The sequence below is a fragment of the Gracilinanus agilis genome, chromosome 2, assembly GCF_016433145.1.
Source record: "Gracilinanus agilis isolate LMUSP501 chromosome 2, AgileGrace, whole genome shotgun sequence".
In the NCBI taxonomy this organism is placed as follows: Eukaryota; Metazoa; Chordata; class Mammalia; order Didelphimorphia; family Didelphidae; genus Gracilinanus; species Gracilinanus agilis.
The window spans coordinates 405284606-405303813 of NC_058131.1; the positions used below are offsets into that span (position 1 = coordinate 405284606).

At 36.6% G+C, this 19208-nt stretch overlaps 1 protein-coding gene and 1 pseudogene across 1 annotated transcript in view; both read right to left on the reverse strand.

The window, feature by feature from the left end:
- Window positions 1-18077, reverse strand: part of KDM3B (lysine demethylase 3B) — a 50117-nt gene extending 32040 nt beyond the window's left edge. Inside the window, exons 1-6 of the mRNA XM_044659895.1 lie at window positions 18006-18077; window positions 17614-17781; window positions 15998-16111; window positions 3118-3223; window positions 1593-1717; window positions 260-334 (exon numbers count right to left, since the gene is read on the reverse strand). Coding sequence (XP_044515830.1) covers window positions 260-334; window positions 1593-1717; window positions 3118-3223; window positions 15998-16111; window positions 17614-17781; window positions 18006-18077 — 660 coding nt within the window. The remainder of the gene's footprint in view (window positions 1-259; window positions 335-1592; window positions 1718-3117; window positions 3224-15997; window positions 16112-17613; window positions 17782-18005) is intronic.
- Window positions 3969-7400, reverse strand: LOC123236602 (annotated as a pseudogene).
- Window positions 18078-19208: the final 1131 nt, after the last annotated feature.

Below are 19208 nucleotides of genomic sequence, written 5' to 3' on the forward strand. Positions count from 1 at the left end.
ATAATAAGACTATGATTGGAAAGGCTCACTAAGGAATATATTAAATGACAACATCCTCTCTTATTCACTCTTAACTGAACAGAACCAGCAAATGAAACTAATGCTAATAGTGCCCGGGGGGGAAAAAATGTGTGGGGGTAGAGTCAGGGAAACAGATATACCTAACATTTTTTTTAGAGGGCAAGAGTAAATAGGGATTAAATAATGAAGCCAAAACCTTACTTGCCTTAACTCTCAGAGACTCAGTGCATTACTGTACCTCATTCTGAGAAGCTGAGTTGTCCATCAACATCACATGTATCAGTCTGGGATCCACTGACTTGATTTCGCCACTCTTGATAATTTAGATTTGATGAGAGGTTGGAGTAGGATGGAAAGGAACATGAGAATAAAAGAAAGTTATTAAACATATCAGTCAAAAGAAATACATGACATATACCAATCAATTCAACATCCATGTTCCTTTCTTAGAAAGGACATTTTCTTTCTTTTTTTAAAATATATTTTTTATTTTTTCCCCGAGGTTACATGGTTCATGTTGTCTCCCTCCCCTCTTCCCTGCCCCCTCCGACAGTTGACAAGTGATCCCACTGGGTTATACATGTATTAAGAAATGACATTTTCTATTTCTATACTATCAAACTCTTCCTCATCTTATACATTACTGAGACTAGAAGAGTAGAAAAGCTTCTGAAACCAATCACATACAACATATTCAACAACATATACATGCATTAAATGTGTCATGAAAATAAAGGTATGAGGCTAATTCAGAGATGATACTGTGAATGCACCTTCCTTCCTTCCTTTCCCTTCTGTCTTAGAATCAATACTGTGTATTGGTTCCAAGGCAGAAGAGCAGTAAAGGCTAGGCAATGGGGGTTTAAGTGACTTGCCTAGGGTCACACAGCTAGGAAGTATCTGAGGTCAGATTTGAAAGTAGGACTTTCTGTCTCTAGGCCTGACTTTCAATCCACTGAGCTACCCAGCTGCCCCTTGAATGCATTTATTTTCTAAGAAATATTTTCCTCTACTTCTTAACCATAAACCACTTTATTAATGAATTGAGACTGTTTCTAGGTTCATTTATTTTGCTAGAAATCATTTCCTGAGTTCTATGGGCAGAGTACATTTCAGGAACCTCAGAAACCTATATTTGCCTACTATTCTTTTCCCCCCCATTTTTTGATTTTTTTTTTAGTTAACCAAATAAGTTATTTTCTCTTTTCCACACCCATTCCTAATTCAAAAGAAAAACAAACTCTTGTTACAAAAAAGTTTCAAAAATACACAGTAACTTGCTTACTATTTTTAAACCATTTCTATGAATTTGTGACTTGATAATATCTTTTTTTCTTTTTAAACCCTGTTTGTCTGTCTTAGTATCAATTCTAAGAGAGAAGAACAGCAAGGGCTAGGCAGCTGGGGTCAAGAATTTAGCTCAGTGTCACACAGCTAGGGCATGCTTGGGGCCAAATTTGAACCCAGGTCCTTCTGACTCCAAACCTGGTGTTCTATTCATTGTGCTACCTAGTTGCCCATGACAGTAACTCATATAAGATGATGCAAAGTAAAGGCCCCAAGGTTCTCACCTCTGATAAAGACACCTCCATAAGACGAGTGATGGAGTCTTGACGGCTTACAACACCACAGATCCAACCTTCTTCACCTTCTGGTTGGTATATTTTTACCCTCTGGCCTTGTACACTATAGGGACCTAAAGGTGAAATCAGTTAGCATCAATGATAAAAACCCCAACATTTAGTTCCATTTAACTCACGGTACTAAAAGCAGAAGGACAGTCTAAGGCATTAATATTTGTGATGTCAGTTTCCATGCATAAGTGAATAAAATAAGAAACCTAGATCTGCCATATTCAACCATCTAAAAAATATGAAGTGCCAAAAGTAAAAGACCATTTCAAAAGAAAAAGTTGATGGTTTTGTTCAGTTCCCTTATTTTGCTTCTCCCCAAATCTCCCATAATTCTGTCATTTATTTCAGAACTCCTAAGATCCTCCAAATCTTTGGGTTTTACTTTGTCTGTTTCCTTTCCTTTATGGGGCAAGGAAAAATTATTAAAAAAAAAATTAAGTTACTCTAATATTTGATGAGATGCCTGACTTGTACATGGGGCTTAAAAAAAAAAAAAAGAAACTTGATAAATTGAATAAAACAATGTACTTAGGAATGACCTGTATCACCTGGTATCCCTCACATGTTCAGCTTTCAAAAACAGTGAGAAGAAAGCTCAATATAGGCAAAAAAGCTGCAGTTTCTACACCACTAATTGTCTGATCAAATTTAACATCTATCTGCCTAGGAGAGTATAGCACTTTGCCAGGCTATTCCATTAGCAGGTAATAGTGATTCTCCTGGTTCAACTTGATGGACAGGGCCCTTGCTACCTTGCAATTGCCTCTGATATATAGATTATCCTGATGAACCCAGCTGGCTGTTTCACATTCTCTTCCCCCACACTGCACATGTATGAGCACCAACTACTCAAATACCATACTCATCCTCCAACCCTTTACACTCTGTCACAACTCACTCAGCCTGCCTCCTCTATACCCTTCTCTCCCCTCTGGCCTCTTTCCCTCCCTCCCCTTCCACAACTCCTCCCAGATAAATGCAGATTTGGCTACACTAGTGCTCACCTTCCACAACTTTCTACCAGCAAGTTGATTTTCCGACCTAAACATGCTTAGACTTCTACTGGGGTCAGTCACAACACAATTTGTGCACCCTATGCTACTGAGTCTAAATGTCTGCAAGGTTCAGTAAGGAAGAGGAGGTACCCAAGGAGGGAAAATAAGCAAAGCAACATCCAACCCCAACCCGGGTCACTAGAGGAAATAGGAGGATATCACAGTACCAGGGGAAGGAAACTGGCTTTTTTTTTAAACCTTTTGTAAGATAATGTCCCTAAGGGAAATTTTATGTAACTCCATGATGACACAGCTTTACTGTCAAGCAGTGGCTACTAAACTCTACTACAAATAACATGGGTTATTCTGGTCACAAAAAAGAATATGGCCCATAATTACACCATCTTCCACATTGACCATAGGCTTGCTCTAAAGAGCTTAAGGCATAGGAAACTACCTGCTCTTACCTCGGCTGAATATCTCCTGGAGCTTTTGGTCACTGATCAAAGCATTAACTGTATCTCTCAATGCAGCATGTTCTAGAAGAATCTGGTTCTGGCTCTCTGTTCCCATCTGACAAAAATAAATTAAAAAGACACCAAATATTAAGAGTTAAAAACAAGATATTCTAGTTAATGAGAAAAAAGAATTAGCCTCCTGAGGAGCCATGTTTCTAGATTTAGGTTTGTAGTGTTAGTGCCAAAAGGGACTTCAGGACCACTTGGCCCAGAGGTTTTTAACTTTTTTGTGTGAATTGGAGGCCTTTGGAAGTCTGGTGAAACCCATGATCTTCTTAGAAAAATGTTTTTAAAATACCTAGGATTAGCATTACAGAGGAAATGGAGCAGCTAAGTGATATAGTGGATAGCTATAGCCCTACCTGGAGCCAAGAAGACCTGGATTCTAATCTGGCCTCAGACATTTCCTAGCTTTGTGACCTTGGCACATAGGGCCTAGCCCTTGCCCTTCTGCCTCAGAGTTGTTAATAGGAGAGAAAGTAAGGATTAAAAAAAAAAAAAGATTAAAGAGAAAATCAATTATATTGAAATAAAGCTGTTTTTTTCTCCAATCAAGTTCATGGACTCTCTGAAATATGTCCATAGTGGGTATGTGTGCTTTACAGAGTGGGTGAGTGAGTGAGTGTGTGTGTGTAGACGTTTCAGTTTATTACATGAATGAGTTATAGTAGTCTAAGTTCAACAGCAGAACCAAATGCTTACATTAGTTGACATTTTTAAAGTTGTGACAAAGGACAGAAGGGAATTTTTCTACTCATTGAAGGGAAATCCTCACTTAAGCTTTAGTGAGCCACAAACACCTAAAACCCATGAACCTGGTCGTCCTTAGTTAGTCCAGTCTCAGAAAGAAATTGGCATATAAGTGCTAATTATCCTGTAGCTGAATTACTTCTCCATATTCTGGGTGCCCAATTATATTACCACTGCAGGCAAAATTCTACTTGAAGGCCTTCACTGGTTTCTTTTTATTGTAATCATTGGTGATTACCTTGACAGTAGTGAGGGTCTTCCTCCCATTTCTTTGTTAAATTCTAATATGGATATAATCCTCAGCCCCAGCAGGAAGCAGGTCATCACCTTTTCTTGCATCAGCAAAGGGGTCAAAAGAGTAGAGGTACTGGATATTGGACACACTAAATAATTCCTTTTCCTTGGTGGAAACAGCCTACAGAAGGATTGAGGGTGGGGGGAATGTGGGGAATCGAGGGGTAGGCTGCTGAGTCCTTGGTGGCAGTTCTATGATTGGGCCTTATATTAAGAACCCTCATCTATTCCAACTTCCTTATATTTCAAATGAAGAAACTGAGGACCAGGGAAGTTAAATGACTTATCCAGCTGACAGTAAGCAACACTAGTAGAATTTAAACCCAGATCTTTTTTCACACTAGACCTTATTCTTTTTCCATTGTGCAACCCTTAAACAAAGTTTTAGAATAAGTAGAGAATCTCTATAGGGAGGCTCTCATCTCTTAACTTTCAGAAAGCTTTGTCCCAAAGAGATAAAATAATAAATAAAACTGCACTAGCCAGAATATAATCCCAAGCATTTAACTCTTCTTAGATTTTTTTTCTCCAATAAAACTATTTGAACCTTTTCCTTAATAGTCTTGCCACTGCAGCAGAGACAGGTTCCCTGAAATTTTAATAAGAGGGAGGGGTGTGGCATGAACCACAAGGTCTAACAGTCACTGAAATTCACCATAGTATCTGTGGCTCAAAGACAAAGAATCACAAATCACAAAATCTCAATAACTAGAAAGGACCTCAAAGGACATCTGGTCCAACATGTATCTGAAGAGAAATCTCTTCTACATCATTCCCAATAAAAAAATCATTTAGCTTCCAAATGGTGTCTATAGTGTGTGTGGGGAGTCACTACTTTCTCAGGCATCCCATTGCATGTCTGGACAGCTAATTATCAGTTGTTTCTATTATTATCCAGCCTAAATTTACCTCTGCAACATCCAGAGGGAGTTTTGCCCTCTGAGACCAAGCTGAATAAGTCTAATATTTTTTCCTATGTCAACCCTTCAAATACTTGAAGACAGCCATTATATCTGCCCATAAATCTCTTTTCCAAGTTAAAAAAGTTTAGCTTTTCTGAATGACCTTTGTAATGCACGGTCTCCTCTCCTCACATTATCTTCTTAGCTTGAAAATACCCTTCCTAAAATGTGATCTCCAAAACTGAACATATTCTGCCCACGGCAGAGTATATCTGGCCTAGGAAAATTTCTTGTTTTCCTCTTAATGTAGCCAAAGATCACATTAATTTTTTTTGGTTGCCATATCACACTCATTTCAACTTTGCTGTATATTTAATTCCCAAATCTTTTTCACAAGAAACTGCTATCTAGCACACATTTCCTTCATTTTATATTTCTGTTGATTTTCTGAACTCATTTGGTCTATCATCCTAGATTGTCAATATCTGTTTGAATCCTGTTACCCTATCCATAAGCTCATCATCCTAGCTTAGAGAAATTTATATATCTGATAAGTATCACAGAGGTGACTTTATCCAAATCATTAATGAAGATGTTGATAAGCACACAAACACTCCACCAGAAGTTTCTCTCCAAGTTGACATTACTGACTCCTTACTACTCTGAGCCTAGTCATTTAACCTGTTCAGACTATACCTGGTCAACCAAACTTTATAAAGTGCCAATTATATTTTCAGAACTGGGGATACAAAAACAAATAGAAGAACCTATATTTGGTCATAAGGGCAACAAAAACCCCTAGAGAATTCTGTGTAGAGGAATGATATTGTTGTTCATCTAGTCCACAAAGATATGAGACCATGTCAAATACCTTGCTGAAATCTAGATAAGATTGTCTACCACATTACAATACTAATGATCTTGACTAAAAAAGGAAATGAGATTAATGACATTACTTGCTTTAGATGAAACAACATTGACTTGTAGTGATCATGGCCCGGAATCCAAATGCTCATAAACTATACCTTTAGAACAAAGACAATGTCTTAAAACTTTGCCAAGAACTGAAGTGGAAGTCACAGTCTATAGTTTGAAAACTCCACCCTCTTCCTTTCTAAATAGTGGAACATTTTTGAATACTGGAACTAGCACCAATAAGATATAGTAATTTCTGATTTTAATAAAGAAAATCTACTGATAGTTATCTCTCCTAAGATGTAACTGCGACTCTTCAAAATATATAGGCAGTTTCTTTCTCTTTTCCCTCCACTCTCAGTTTAAAAAAACCCTTTTCATAAGATTTGCAAGATTCCAGACAAATATATTTTTAACAGTCCTAACTGAATACATATGTGTTCTTAGTCAAAAGTCCATTATTCCTCTATTTTAAGCTGTGGTACAGAATCCAAATTATATTTTAGGATATTTATCTATTTATTTCCCAAATCTGTCTTTCTCTTTTGAAACCTTTGCTTTCAGTTGGTAGCAGTGATGAAACATTAACAGCATTCCTCTAAGGTCCTGAATTTCCTGCCTGAGACCTTCATTATCCCATGCAAAACTTTTCTAGATTCTTCCTGGTGGTATCAGAGGACTTAAGAACAAGAGACTTTCTAGATCATATAGTCCAATCCTCTCATCTTATATATTAGGAGACACTAATTCCCAAAAGGTCACGGAGACATTAGTAGAAGACAGATGAACAGCTCCCCCAGATGCAAGGCCAGTTCTCTTTCCACTCCATTATGTTGCTTTCATTTGTACACAATTCAGAAGGAGTGGCTAGGGGTTCCCAGGTTTGACAAGTCTCATGAAGCTCTCTGTCAGGTTTCCAGTACATGCCTCCAGAAGACAGCAGACCTCTCAACTGTTCATGTCATGACTACCTAATGTTAATACCCCAAGGAAGGAATCATCAATTAACTTTTGTTTCATTTCCCTCTGATCAGAATCAAATCATCCCTCTCCTAATTAGCACCTGTAGATCCACATCATTTCATGGAACATAAGAAATCTATAAGATCACAGGATACAATCCAAAATTCACTCATTAAGTTTCTACTATACCTCTGCCATGGGCTGGCAACATGCAAATGAACCTGTGATCTGACTTATTTGGATATTTCCTCTAATGATAGAAACTACAACTTATTCATGTCTGACCATCCTATATAATTCTTCTTCACATCTTTCCATGAGTTAGTCATAGGGATTTCACAGACCATCCCTGCTGCCTCTCACAATCTCCAGGATATCAGTAGAGCACTCTGGCTGTCCCCCTGCCATCGTTCTCCTTCAGCATGGGACCAGAATGTCTTTCTTCCTACCATAAAATTCCCTGATGACACCTTTTGCTCCTTTTCTTCTTTGGAAATTCTTCATTGGTTAAATGCACCTCTCCTTTGCCCATACAACATCTTTAATACTGGCATTAAAAAGAAAGACCTCCTTTGTGTTAGTGGAATATTTGTAATTTTCAGAGGGCCTGGCAGAGCCAAGATGCGGAAAAGGTACAGGAACCCATCTGATCTCTACCAAATTACTCTCCAAAAAGCTATGATATGATGCCTTAAAACAAATTCTGGAGCAGCATAACCCACAAAAAGACAAAATGAAGTAATTTTTATGCCTAAAACAACTTAGAAGGCCAGCATGAGGGATTCAGTGCACCAAGGTGGAGAGCAGTGCACCAGGATAGGCCCCACAGTGGCAACAGACCTTGGGAATCAGTAGCAAAGGCTTTTGGAACTTTCAGCCACAGACTTAGGTAAGGGAGGTTGAACAACTGCCCAGAAGAAGATTAGAGGGGTCCTTCTGCTGGCTCTGAGTGCAAGAACTAGGTAGCAGTCCAGAGGCAAGATCTCAGGCTAAGGAGGAGCACCACCAGATATTAGTGCTTGTGGCCACAGGGGAGCAGAGGACCCTGGTCATAGTTCCAAGGTAGAAGAGTGCTTGGTGTTACTCACAGACCAGTGCACAGGCTAGTAGAATATTAAACACACCTATCCTTATATATCATTCTACCTTGAAAGAACTGAAAACAGATAGATTCCCAGAGCTACTTCTGAAGGCAGCTACACAAAGGATCTGAAGCTTGGAATAATGGTCCCTTCACATTTAGATCCCAACTTTTAACAGTATTTTAAATTAAAAGAAAAGAAAAAGGCAGGAAAAATAAGCAAACAACAACAACAAAAAGAAACTCAACACAGAAAGTCATTTTGGTGATAGGGAAGAGTCAACTCAGATGAAGACAACAAAGACAATGCTGCTGCATACACAACCTCCAAGAAAAATAGTAAATGCTCTGAAGCCCAAAAAGGATTTTAAAAATCAAAGAAGAGGGGGCAGCTGGGTAGCTCAGTGGATTGAAAGCCATGCCTAGATGGGAGGTCCTAGGTTCAAATTTGGCTTCAGACACTTCCTAGCTGTGTGATCCTGGGCAAGTCACTTAACCCCTAATGCCTAGCCCTTACCATTTTTTTTGCCTTGGAACCAATACGTAATATTGAATCTAATGTAAAAGATAAGGGTTTTTAAAAAAAATTTTAAAAAGAGACAGAAGAAAAATTGGGAAAAAGAGATGAGATTCAGGAAAATAGTGAAAAAAGTCAACAGCTTGGGAAAAGAGATGCAAAAGTCAATGAAGAGAAGAACTTCTTGAAAGACAGAATTAGCCTTATGGAAAAAGAGGTACAAAAATTCACTGAGGAAAAGAATTCTTTACAAAGTAGAGCTGGCCAAAAGGAAAGGAGATACAAAAGCTCACTCAAGAAAATATGCCTTAAAAATTAGAATCGGGCAAGTAGAAGCAAATGACTCCATGAGACATCAAGAAACAATAAAATCAAAATTCAAAAGAATGAAAAAAATAAAGAAAATGTGAAATATGTTATGAGAAAAACAACTGGCATGGAAAATAAATATAAGAAAGATAATTTAAGAATTATTGGACTACCTGAATGCCACGATAAAAAAAAAAAAGAGCTTAAACATCATCTTGCAAGAAATCAAGGAAAACTGCCTGATATTCTAGACCCAGAGGGCAACACAGATTGAAAGAGAGATCCACTGATCACCTCCTAAAAGAGATCCCAGAAGGATAACTCCTAGGAATATTACAGCCAAATCCCCAAACTCTCAGGTCAAGGAGAAAATATTGCAAGCAGTCATAAAGAAATAATTCAAACATCATGGAGCCACAATCAGGATAACATAAGACTTAGCAGCTTCTACATTAAAGGATCAGAGAGCCTGGAATATGATATTCCATAAGGCAAAGGAGCTAAGACTTCAACCAAGAATCACTTACCAATAAAACTGAGCATAATTTTCCAGAGGAAAAAGTAGGTATTCAGTGAAATTGAGGACTTTCAAACATTCCTGATGAAAAGACCAGAGCTAAATGGAAAATCTGACTCTCAAAATATGTCTCAAGAGAATCATAAAAAAAGAGAAAGAAGAAAGAAGAATCAAAAAGCATTCAAAAAAAAAAAATCCCCAACATGGGGAAATTATTCTTTTAACTCCAAAGAACTATGTTATTATTAGGGCAGTTATAAAAGAGTATAAATAGACAGAGGGCAAGGGTATAAATTGAATACGATAGGATAATATAAAAAATGAAAGCATGAGAAAGAGGAATGTATGAGGAAGCGAGGGAAGAGAAAAACAGAATGGGGTAAATTATAACACATAAAATAGGTATGAGAGAACATTTATAGTGGAGTTCAGGAAGATGGGGCAGGTGGGGAAGAGGGCATGAGAACCTTATTCTCATCAGAATTGGTTCAATGAGGGAAAAGCACACACAATCAACTGGGTATAGAAAGCTATCTTACCCTATAAGCAAGTAGGAAGGGAAGGAGATAAAAGAATGGGGGTGGGGCTGATAGAAAAGAGGACAAATTTGGTGGGGAGGGAGGTGGAGGTCAGAAACTAAACAGGGGGAAATGGGATGGAGAGTAATACACAGTAATCATAATGGTCCAATTTTTTTTTTTACAAGTCTTTCTAATAAAAGGTCTCATTTCTCAAATACATAGGGAATTAAGTTGAATATATAAGAATACAGGTCATTCCCCAATAGATAAATGGACAAAGCATATGAACAGGTAGTTCTTAGACAAAGTAATTAAAGTTCTCTATAGACATGCAAAAAATGCTCTAAAGCATTATTAGAGAAATACAAATTAAAATAACTTTGAGGTACCATCCCACACCTTTCAGATGAGCTATTATGACAGAAAAGGAAAATGACAAAACTTGGGAGGGGCTGTGGGAAAGTTGAGACATAAATGCACTGTCTCATTCATTCAGGAGAGCAATTTGGACCTATTTCCCAGCAATACCATTATTAAATTTGTATCCCAGAGATAAAAAACTAAAAGGGGAAATGACCTATATGTACAGAAATATTTAAAGCAGCTCTTTTTTGAGGGGATAAAGATTTAGAAAGTGAGTGGATACCCATCAATTGGGGAATGGCTGAGTAAGTTATAGTATATGATTGTAATGGAATACTATTGTGCTGTAAGAAATGACAAACAGGAGGAATTCAGAAAAACCTGGAAAGAGGCTTGAAAGAAGCCAAGTGAAATAAGCAGAACCAGGAGAACATTGTTCAACAGTGTCAGCAATCCTGTACAATGAACAACTGTGAATAACAGATATTCTCAGACAACACAATGATCCAAAACTATACCAAAGGACTTGTGATAAAAAGTGCCATCTGCTTCTAGAGAAAAAGAACCGAGTATGAATCCAGACCAAAGCAAATTATTTTTACTTTATTTCTTAATTTTTTTTCTTCCACAAAAGAATATGGAAAAATGTTTTACATGATTGCACATGTAAAATCTATATGAGATTGTTTACCATTTCAACTGGGATGGGGGTGAGAAAATTCAAGACTCAATATTTTTTGAAAAATGTTAGAAACTGTTTTTACATATAATTGGGTAAATATTAAAATTTAATTAAAAAAATTTTTTAAAGGCAACAATCCAGTCCACTCTCCTTCTCTTGTTCTACTCTGCACCCACTTGCCTATGCAAATACATATTGTTATCTAGGCAATTCTTAATCCACTTGGTTTTTCCTGTATGGTCAGGTCAAATTCTTTGGAAGTAATTACTGTTACTTTCCAGGACATTCTGAAACATTTTGGAGCTTGATGCAATAATTATAATGTCATATGCAAACCAGATAGTCCAAATAACTGCATCATCTACAAGAAATCCTTTGGCTTGGACTCTGGGCTGAATCTCCTACAACCACAATGAATACCTTTGGCGAGCAAATATTTCTCTCTTAAAAAAACCAACAACAGATAAACAAAACCCTTTACCTTTCATCTTAGAATTGATTCCAAGGCAGAAGAGTTGTAAGGGCTAGGCAATTGACTTTCCCAGGGTCACACAGTTAGGCAGTGTCTGAGTTTAGATTTGAACTGCCCATTCTTAATGCCTCTTTTGATGTTTAAGATAAGAGGGTCACTTAACAGAGTAACATTTCTGTTACTTCTTTGAAGCAATCTTAAATGATTCTGATATATGGATTGGAAACAACTTGCTGAAAAAGAGCCTATTTAACATTTTACAGGGTAGCTGAATAGCACAATGGGTAGAGCACTAGGCTTGGTGTCAAGAAGACCTGGGTTCAAATCTTGAATTGATATTAAGACAGAAAGGTAAGGTTTAAAAAAAAAAATCAAACAACCATTATACTAGATCAAGTGCTTTATAATAATCAGCAAATAAGCAAAGTGAAATCTCATATTCTATAACTTTCAGCTAATTGTGAAATAGTAAGGATACGTTCTATTATTGAATAGTGCTCATGAAAGCCTGTTTGTTCTTTACTAATGTCCTCAACAACAATGCCTACAATGTAGGTGGCTATCATAAAGATTTTGCAGAGACAGGAAGAAGGTACGTAGGTTGATCACATTGATATTCTCTTGATCATCTTTTTTTTCAGTATTAATAAAGTCAGAGATACCTTTCCACCCGATGCCTTTGATAGACTTCCTCCCCTTCAGATATCTTCATTGATCCATCAACAAACACTCTCACAATTAGGTTAACTCCAGCAAAGCCATTTTCTTTATATACTTGATCCAGTCAGGCAGCTCTGCCTGAGTCTTCTCTGAGTAGTGCCATTTATACTTCCACATAAGCACATCTGGGACTCTAATGACAGGGTCCAAAAACAGTCGTAGCTCCACTATCACTGATGGGAGTATTCGTTACAATTTTTACCAGCCTTTTCCATCTGTTTTGAATTTCTCCCACTTTTATTCTTAAATGTTTCTGGAATAATTTTACTTATATGGATGTCTTGCCAAGCCTTTTTAAAGCTAGTTTTGTCTTCCACTGCATCTCTCTACATCTTTATAAGATATTACTCATAATCATCCATCATCCTTCTTCATAAAATTTTACAAATGAGTTTATACTCTAACCTGGTGTTGTCCCCTTGCCAGTCATTTCTATTCATTTGCTAACTTAAATGGTGACTGACTAAGGCACTTTCTGGGCTTTTTCTTTCGATCTCTTTGTTGTGGCCAATTAACTTGTGTTAAACTTTTGTATAAAATTATTATAATAGGGATGATATAATATTAATCTGCTACTGATTTCCAATTTTAATGATCAAATATTTGTTTAAAGAGTCTAGTATTAAATTGTTTCTATTGTACATTTTTCCCCCTAATTATTCTTTCTTTTCTTTAAAACTAAATTTTATCTTATCTTAGTGCTGCCATGTGTGAAAATTTTCCCAAGAATTAAGGGATAGAGCTCACTTCAGTAACATTTATTTTCTTATTTATTAAAATCTAATCTATTTCCTTTCTTTTGTGGCATTATTTGGTATTCATCTTGTCCAGCACTTAATAATTTTTTATTCCAAGAAAAATATTCATTATATGAAGGTGAGAAACTTCTCTGTGAAATTTAAATCTTTGGTCCCTTTTATTCCTACTTCTTGAACTATGTTTTCCCACATATATCCCACCTGTTCACTCTAATATTCCAAATATAAGAGTACAGATGGATTTAATCCTTATCTTATCAAGTTCTTCATGGTATTTTATCTACTTCTTTACCTTCAGCAACTTATATCAGTGCATGAATTCCATTTTTTCCCATTAGAGGTCTTTATACAAACATTCATCATTGGTGTTGTAATATTAATATGATGACCACATTCCATGAAAATACTGTTTTTTATTATTTTTAGGTGTACAATAAAATCCACCTTCCAATTATCTTCTATGGTTCTTCAAAGAAAAAAAGTATAAGAAGTATCTGTGAGTCAGTTTTTCATTTAGCTGTACTTGCCTTTCTTCTTGTTTCATTAATGTTGAGAATGTCAAGATTTATAGTGCCTCTAGTTTATTAGACAGCATATGTTTACTGGGCAAGTATCTCAAACTTAGAATGGCAGTAGTAAAATTAAAGTTTTGTTATAGTCCAAAAATTATTACATTATTTTTGGCATTCTCTGCCAGAATCACTGCAGAAATGGAAGGAATCTTAATAGGACTTAGGGTCATTTTGTATTTTTGTTTCATATAGGTTGTCATGGTAAAAAAAAATTTTTTTCCAATCAATCTCTCTCTCTCTGTCTCTTTCTCTGTCTCTCTTTCTCTCTCTCTCTCTGTCTCTCATTGGCTAGCCTATGAGTGATGAGCCTCTTCTTACTTAGCTAACTTGGTTCTCAAAACTGCTTTGAAGTGTTTCCGGCATTGTAGAATAAGGCCAGCTAGTCCAAATCCCCTCATTTTACAAATGAAGAAACAGAGACTCAGAACGGTTAAGTGACCTATCTTGCATTTCCAACTATTTCTTTTCACACCTCAAACTGGATTTCCAGTAAATATCTTACACTCAACATGAACATAATAAAATTGTCTTTCCCCTTAATCATCCCCTACCTTCCTACCTTACTTATTACTATAAAGGGTAACAACATCCTCCCAGTCTCTCATAACCTAGCTATCCCCCCCCCATGCTTATGATATGTTTTTCCTCCTCATATTTGCCTGCTGACTTCCTTTAAGTTCCCATTAAATCCTATAATCCACAGGATGCCTATCCCAACTCTTCTGAATTCTACTGCCTTCCTTCTCTTAATTATTTCCTATTTATCCTATATATACCTTGTTTGTACATATTTGTCTGTCTCCAACACTAGATTGTGAGCTCCTTGAGGGCAGAAACTGTCTTACCTCTTTTTACATCCTAGTCACATAGCACATAATAGATACTTTAAAAAAATCAGACAGGTGATAATTGCAAAGCTGATATTCACCAGTTCTTCTGACTCCAAATCCATTGTTTTTTTTTTTGCCTTCTGAGGTGATCAAGCTCCCTGTCTACTTGCCCTGCCACAACTTTTCTACCTTTTCCATAATCTCAAAAGTTCAGTGGCACTTCTTCCCAACCTCCTCTATAGCACATTCCTCCATTCCTCAGCCCTCTGAAAAAAGAATTTCTCTGCTTCTGTATAATTTTTTTTTTCCTCTTCAAAGCACTTCAGCCATTCTTTTCAGAAATACTTTTGTCTCCCTGATAGGCTAGAGAACAGGGAGACACTCCTCTTAACCTGTCACTTTCTCTTCTAGCAGGGAGAGCAGCCTATTTTCATACCTATGTATCAAAAACATGAATATATTGTACCCTCTGTATGCCATGGCAAAAATTCCCCTTGTCCTTGAACTTGATGGAAGCAAGAGCCTTCTTTTGCCCTTCTTATTGGCAGCTTTCTTGGGGCAAAGCTGTAGCAAAGTGCCAGATTGCTGCATCTATTAAATGTCACAGCACTAGGGGTTTAGCTGATAGGACCTCCTAAACTAGGCTTCATTTAGTTATAGCAGAATTAGGGTACATGATGCTACTTTGTTTTGGCAATTTGCCAATTCTTGCCTATACCCAAAATGAAAACAGAAGCTTTTAACCACTGCTTAGGGTTCTCAAACATAATTCAGTTAATTACCAGTCTCTAAACACTGCTTATCTCTTTCCACCATCTTTCTTTTTTTCTTACCATCTTTTCCATTAGATAAGATTTTTTTTCCCCTTCAAATCATTGCTTTCTCTATTAGAATCTTATCAGTTCTGAGGCAGAAGAATTGTAAGGGCTAGGTAATGGGCTAAAAAGACACAACTAGGAAGTGTCTGAGGCCAGATTTAAACCCAGGACACCTCCTAGCTGCCACCTAGCTACCCATCCCCTTTATCCCTATTAGACAGACTTCTAATATTATCTTCTTATTGATAATAGCCATAGTGCTTTTTTTCATTGGAAGGCCTTTAGGCTTCAAAACAAGAGAATGCACAAAGGGGAAAGGTGTGATCACCAAAGCCTACATTACAGAGTAACACAGCTGGCCAAAATATTTTTTGATACATACAGGTCCAGGAAGGACAAAGTATAAAGCTTAAGGTAAGTGGAAAAATCTCCATACATTCTTCTTCTCCTTTTTTTTTCTTAAACCCTTACTTTCTGTCTTAGTAAAAAAAAAACAACAAAAAAAAACCTCTTAAGACAGAAGGGCAAGGGCTAGGCGACTGGGATTAAGTGATTTGTCCAGTGTCACACAGCTAGAAGTATCAGAGGCCCAATTTGAACTCAGAACCTTCCATCTCTAGGTCTGGCTCTCAATCCACTCAGCCACCTACCTGTTCACTTATATTCTTAATTTAAGCTCCATGAAGGCAAGTAGTATATTTTTTCTTCAGTTTTTCTCCATAATACTTTCTCAGGGTCTTTAGCTGACAGTTAGTAAATGCTTATGGAAATGTTTATTGATTAAATGCATATATGTCAGTCAAAGAAATGGTCTTAGTTCTAGGTTTAGAGTACAGTTCAATTACCTGGAATAGGCGTAATCCAGTAGCATCTGACAAGAATCGGAGATCTCGATCCAGAAGAAACTCCACTGGAACCACAGACCCCAAACCCAATTTATCCACTAACGGAGTGAAGGTCTGTGAAGTGGAGAAGTGGATTAAGGTTTTGGAAACAAATCAAATGCTTACCTGGACAGACTCTGAAGCTTTCATTTGTTCATAAAATTCTTTTGTCACCATCTTATAGAAAATTAAGGTGATTTAAAGCATTTGAAGTTCTGCTAATTCTAATTCTACCTGTCCCCACCTACAATAACTTTTCAAATATAAACTGACTATAAATGTCATACAAAGCTCTATTGAAAGAGGTAAACTGAACAAATTAAGGTATAAGAATGTAATGGAATATTAATGAGTTGAATGTAATGGAATATTACTGAGTCATAAGAAATATTGACTAGGAATACACAAAAATATGAGAAAATGGAAGTAATGCAAAATGAAGAAAGCAGAAACTAAGAAAATCCCCACCAACATACATAGTCATGAAAACTATGGAAATAAAGATGACTACTATTGACAGAAACAACCCAGAAAACATACAGAAAAGAGATGCAGAAGGGATCTTAGAAACCAACTGGACAATTTTATTTCTATCTTGTTAAAAAAATTTTTTTAAATCTAGGAATAACAAGTTTTTCTTTTCATTTGTGTTTTTCTTCTCAATCTATTTGCTTATAATTATTAGTAGAATTAAAAATAAAATTAAAAATAAACTATCATAAGAGGAAAAATACATTTAATTGCATTCCCAGAACAAATAAAAAGGAAAAAAAGAACTTGTTCTAGTAAGAGAATATTTCTCACACTGACAATAGATCATCAAAAGTTTAATGTCTAGGTTTTAAGTTTGTTCATGAATTTAAATTTAGACCATAAAACAAATTATTTTTAGTTGTTGCTACTTTTTATCTAATATTTTCAAAACAGAGTAAGAAAAAAAATACTTGCCTTTACAATTAAATTTTGTTTATTTATATCCTACCTTAGAGTTAGGAAAAGGGCTTAGACTGGTCATTTAACTGATAAAGGTAACTCCCAGGAGAGTAATTCGCTACCAAGGTATATCTGCACTGTCCCAGTTTCCCAAACTTCCTTGGACTAGAGAATTGTCTGAGGCCCTGACCAGGGTCACAGAGTCGAGTGTGTCAAGGGAAGCCCTTGAACTCAGGTTTGTCCTGCCTCTGAGGCTAGCTCTCTACTGATGCTTTAAAAGGGCAAATCTTGAATCATTAAAAAAAAAATCTCCTTCAAAGATAATATACTCATTTCAAAAATTTTCTCCAAGTGTATTGAAAATGAAAAAATTCCCTATAGTTAAGAAGTACTAAATATAAAAACTGAGTATACTTGAGAAAACATTTCCTATTTGTGTTTGTCTTTGTCCTTTGGAAAATTATTTGACAATGAAGTCAAATTTCTAATTACGTAGAACTAATTCTCAAAAAAAATGGCAGTTAATAAAAACCTCACACAAACATTATAGATTTGGTCATCCCATCAGACACCTGCTACAAATGTAACACCACATCAAACTCAAAAGGCAGAAGATTAAATCAGTTGCTGCCCACTATACTCACCAGGGCTGGCCACTGTGCGATTGAGACCCTGGTCCCCTGGAGGAGGAATGGATCCTTTCGAGGAGCCCAGACTAGGGAGCCTTCTAGCAGCAGCACAATAACCTCTTCAGCATGGACTTTCACCCAGGAGTGTTGCTTCCAGTTGCAGCCATCGAATTCCACAAATATCTGCCATAGAATCCAAAAAAGGATTTAAAAGTTCTGTTTTAGAATTTCTTCATCTCACAACATACTCATACAAATCTCTTGTGCTCTGCAAATGGTTAAAGAAAAAAAATTAAGTTCTTTTAAAGTCACTTTAGAAATCATTTTAAAGAATTACTGAGCACCGTTAAATGAGACAGAACGATGATTTTCAGGCCCATTTTATCACTTAAGAAACAAACACAGACCCTGACAACAACAGTGATAATAACTCTTGGCAGGGCCTGCACAAGAATTTCTGGTCTTCCTCTTTCTTTCATCATGTCTTAAAGTCAACGAACAGTTTTTAATGTAAGCATAATATAGTCTCAGGAGAGTTATATAAAAACCAAGTTTGAGTTTTAGCTTCTAAATCCCTTTCTGGATTTCTTGACAAGATTACAGGGTGAATCAAAACTTTGTGTGTGCCTATACTGAAAATGATTTACAAGAGGGACATGTGAAATTATAATAATTAATAATAATAAATAATTACTGTTGCCAGGAGTGATTATAATCTGTTGGCCAGGGGATGCTGTAGTCACAACAAGGCTTTTGCTTCTTCCCTGAAGAGATTCTTTTGGTTTCTTAAGATGTAGTTAACTGGAAATTACTACATGAAAATAGTTCATACTAAAGCAGTTTAACAAGATGCTCCCCATATCCCATTGGCTTCTGGTTTGGGCTCCCAATCACACAAGTCACAAAATGCCCAAGATGTACCTGTGTAGATATGGAATTAATATAGATAACAATCTATTCAGTACATAGTACAGAGTAGCTAAGCACCTAGAAAATTCCTAGTAAATACTTATTGATCAATGTTATTGAAAAGTTGTCTAAACAACGAAGTGCTATATGCAAAGTTCTCATTTCCTGATATTCTATAAAGTATGCTGCATACTATGGGCCAGGATTCTTATTTTCACTCCATGTAATTTTTCAGGGGCCAAACAAAAAATCCAAATGTAGGGGGTGGGAAGAATAGCAGTTAGATTCATTCAACAAATATTTACCAAGCCATCCAAAAGGAACAAAAGAAAAATGATATATGGTCATTGTTCTCAAGAAGTCTACTCACTTCTACCCCGCCCCCTGACCCCTAACCTGCCAAGGTGAACAATCTACTTCTCTACCTATTCTTCTGCCCATCTCCACTATTATTCATCACAGGCCACATTGGAGCAAACTACTCCTAACCAAAAGTTCCTGCTCTCTCATTCTTATCTTCCCCACCCTATTCCATCTATGGCTCAACTCCAACCCTGCCCTTTCCTGTACTCCCTGGGATTCCCATTCCAGAATATATAAACTTTCCTTAATTCTGGATCTCTTTCTCTCAATTCCAACTATTTGCTTTTCCCCCTAAAGACAGTACATACCAGGCTATCCTCTCTAACACTGGCTGTACC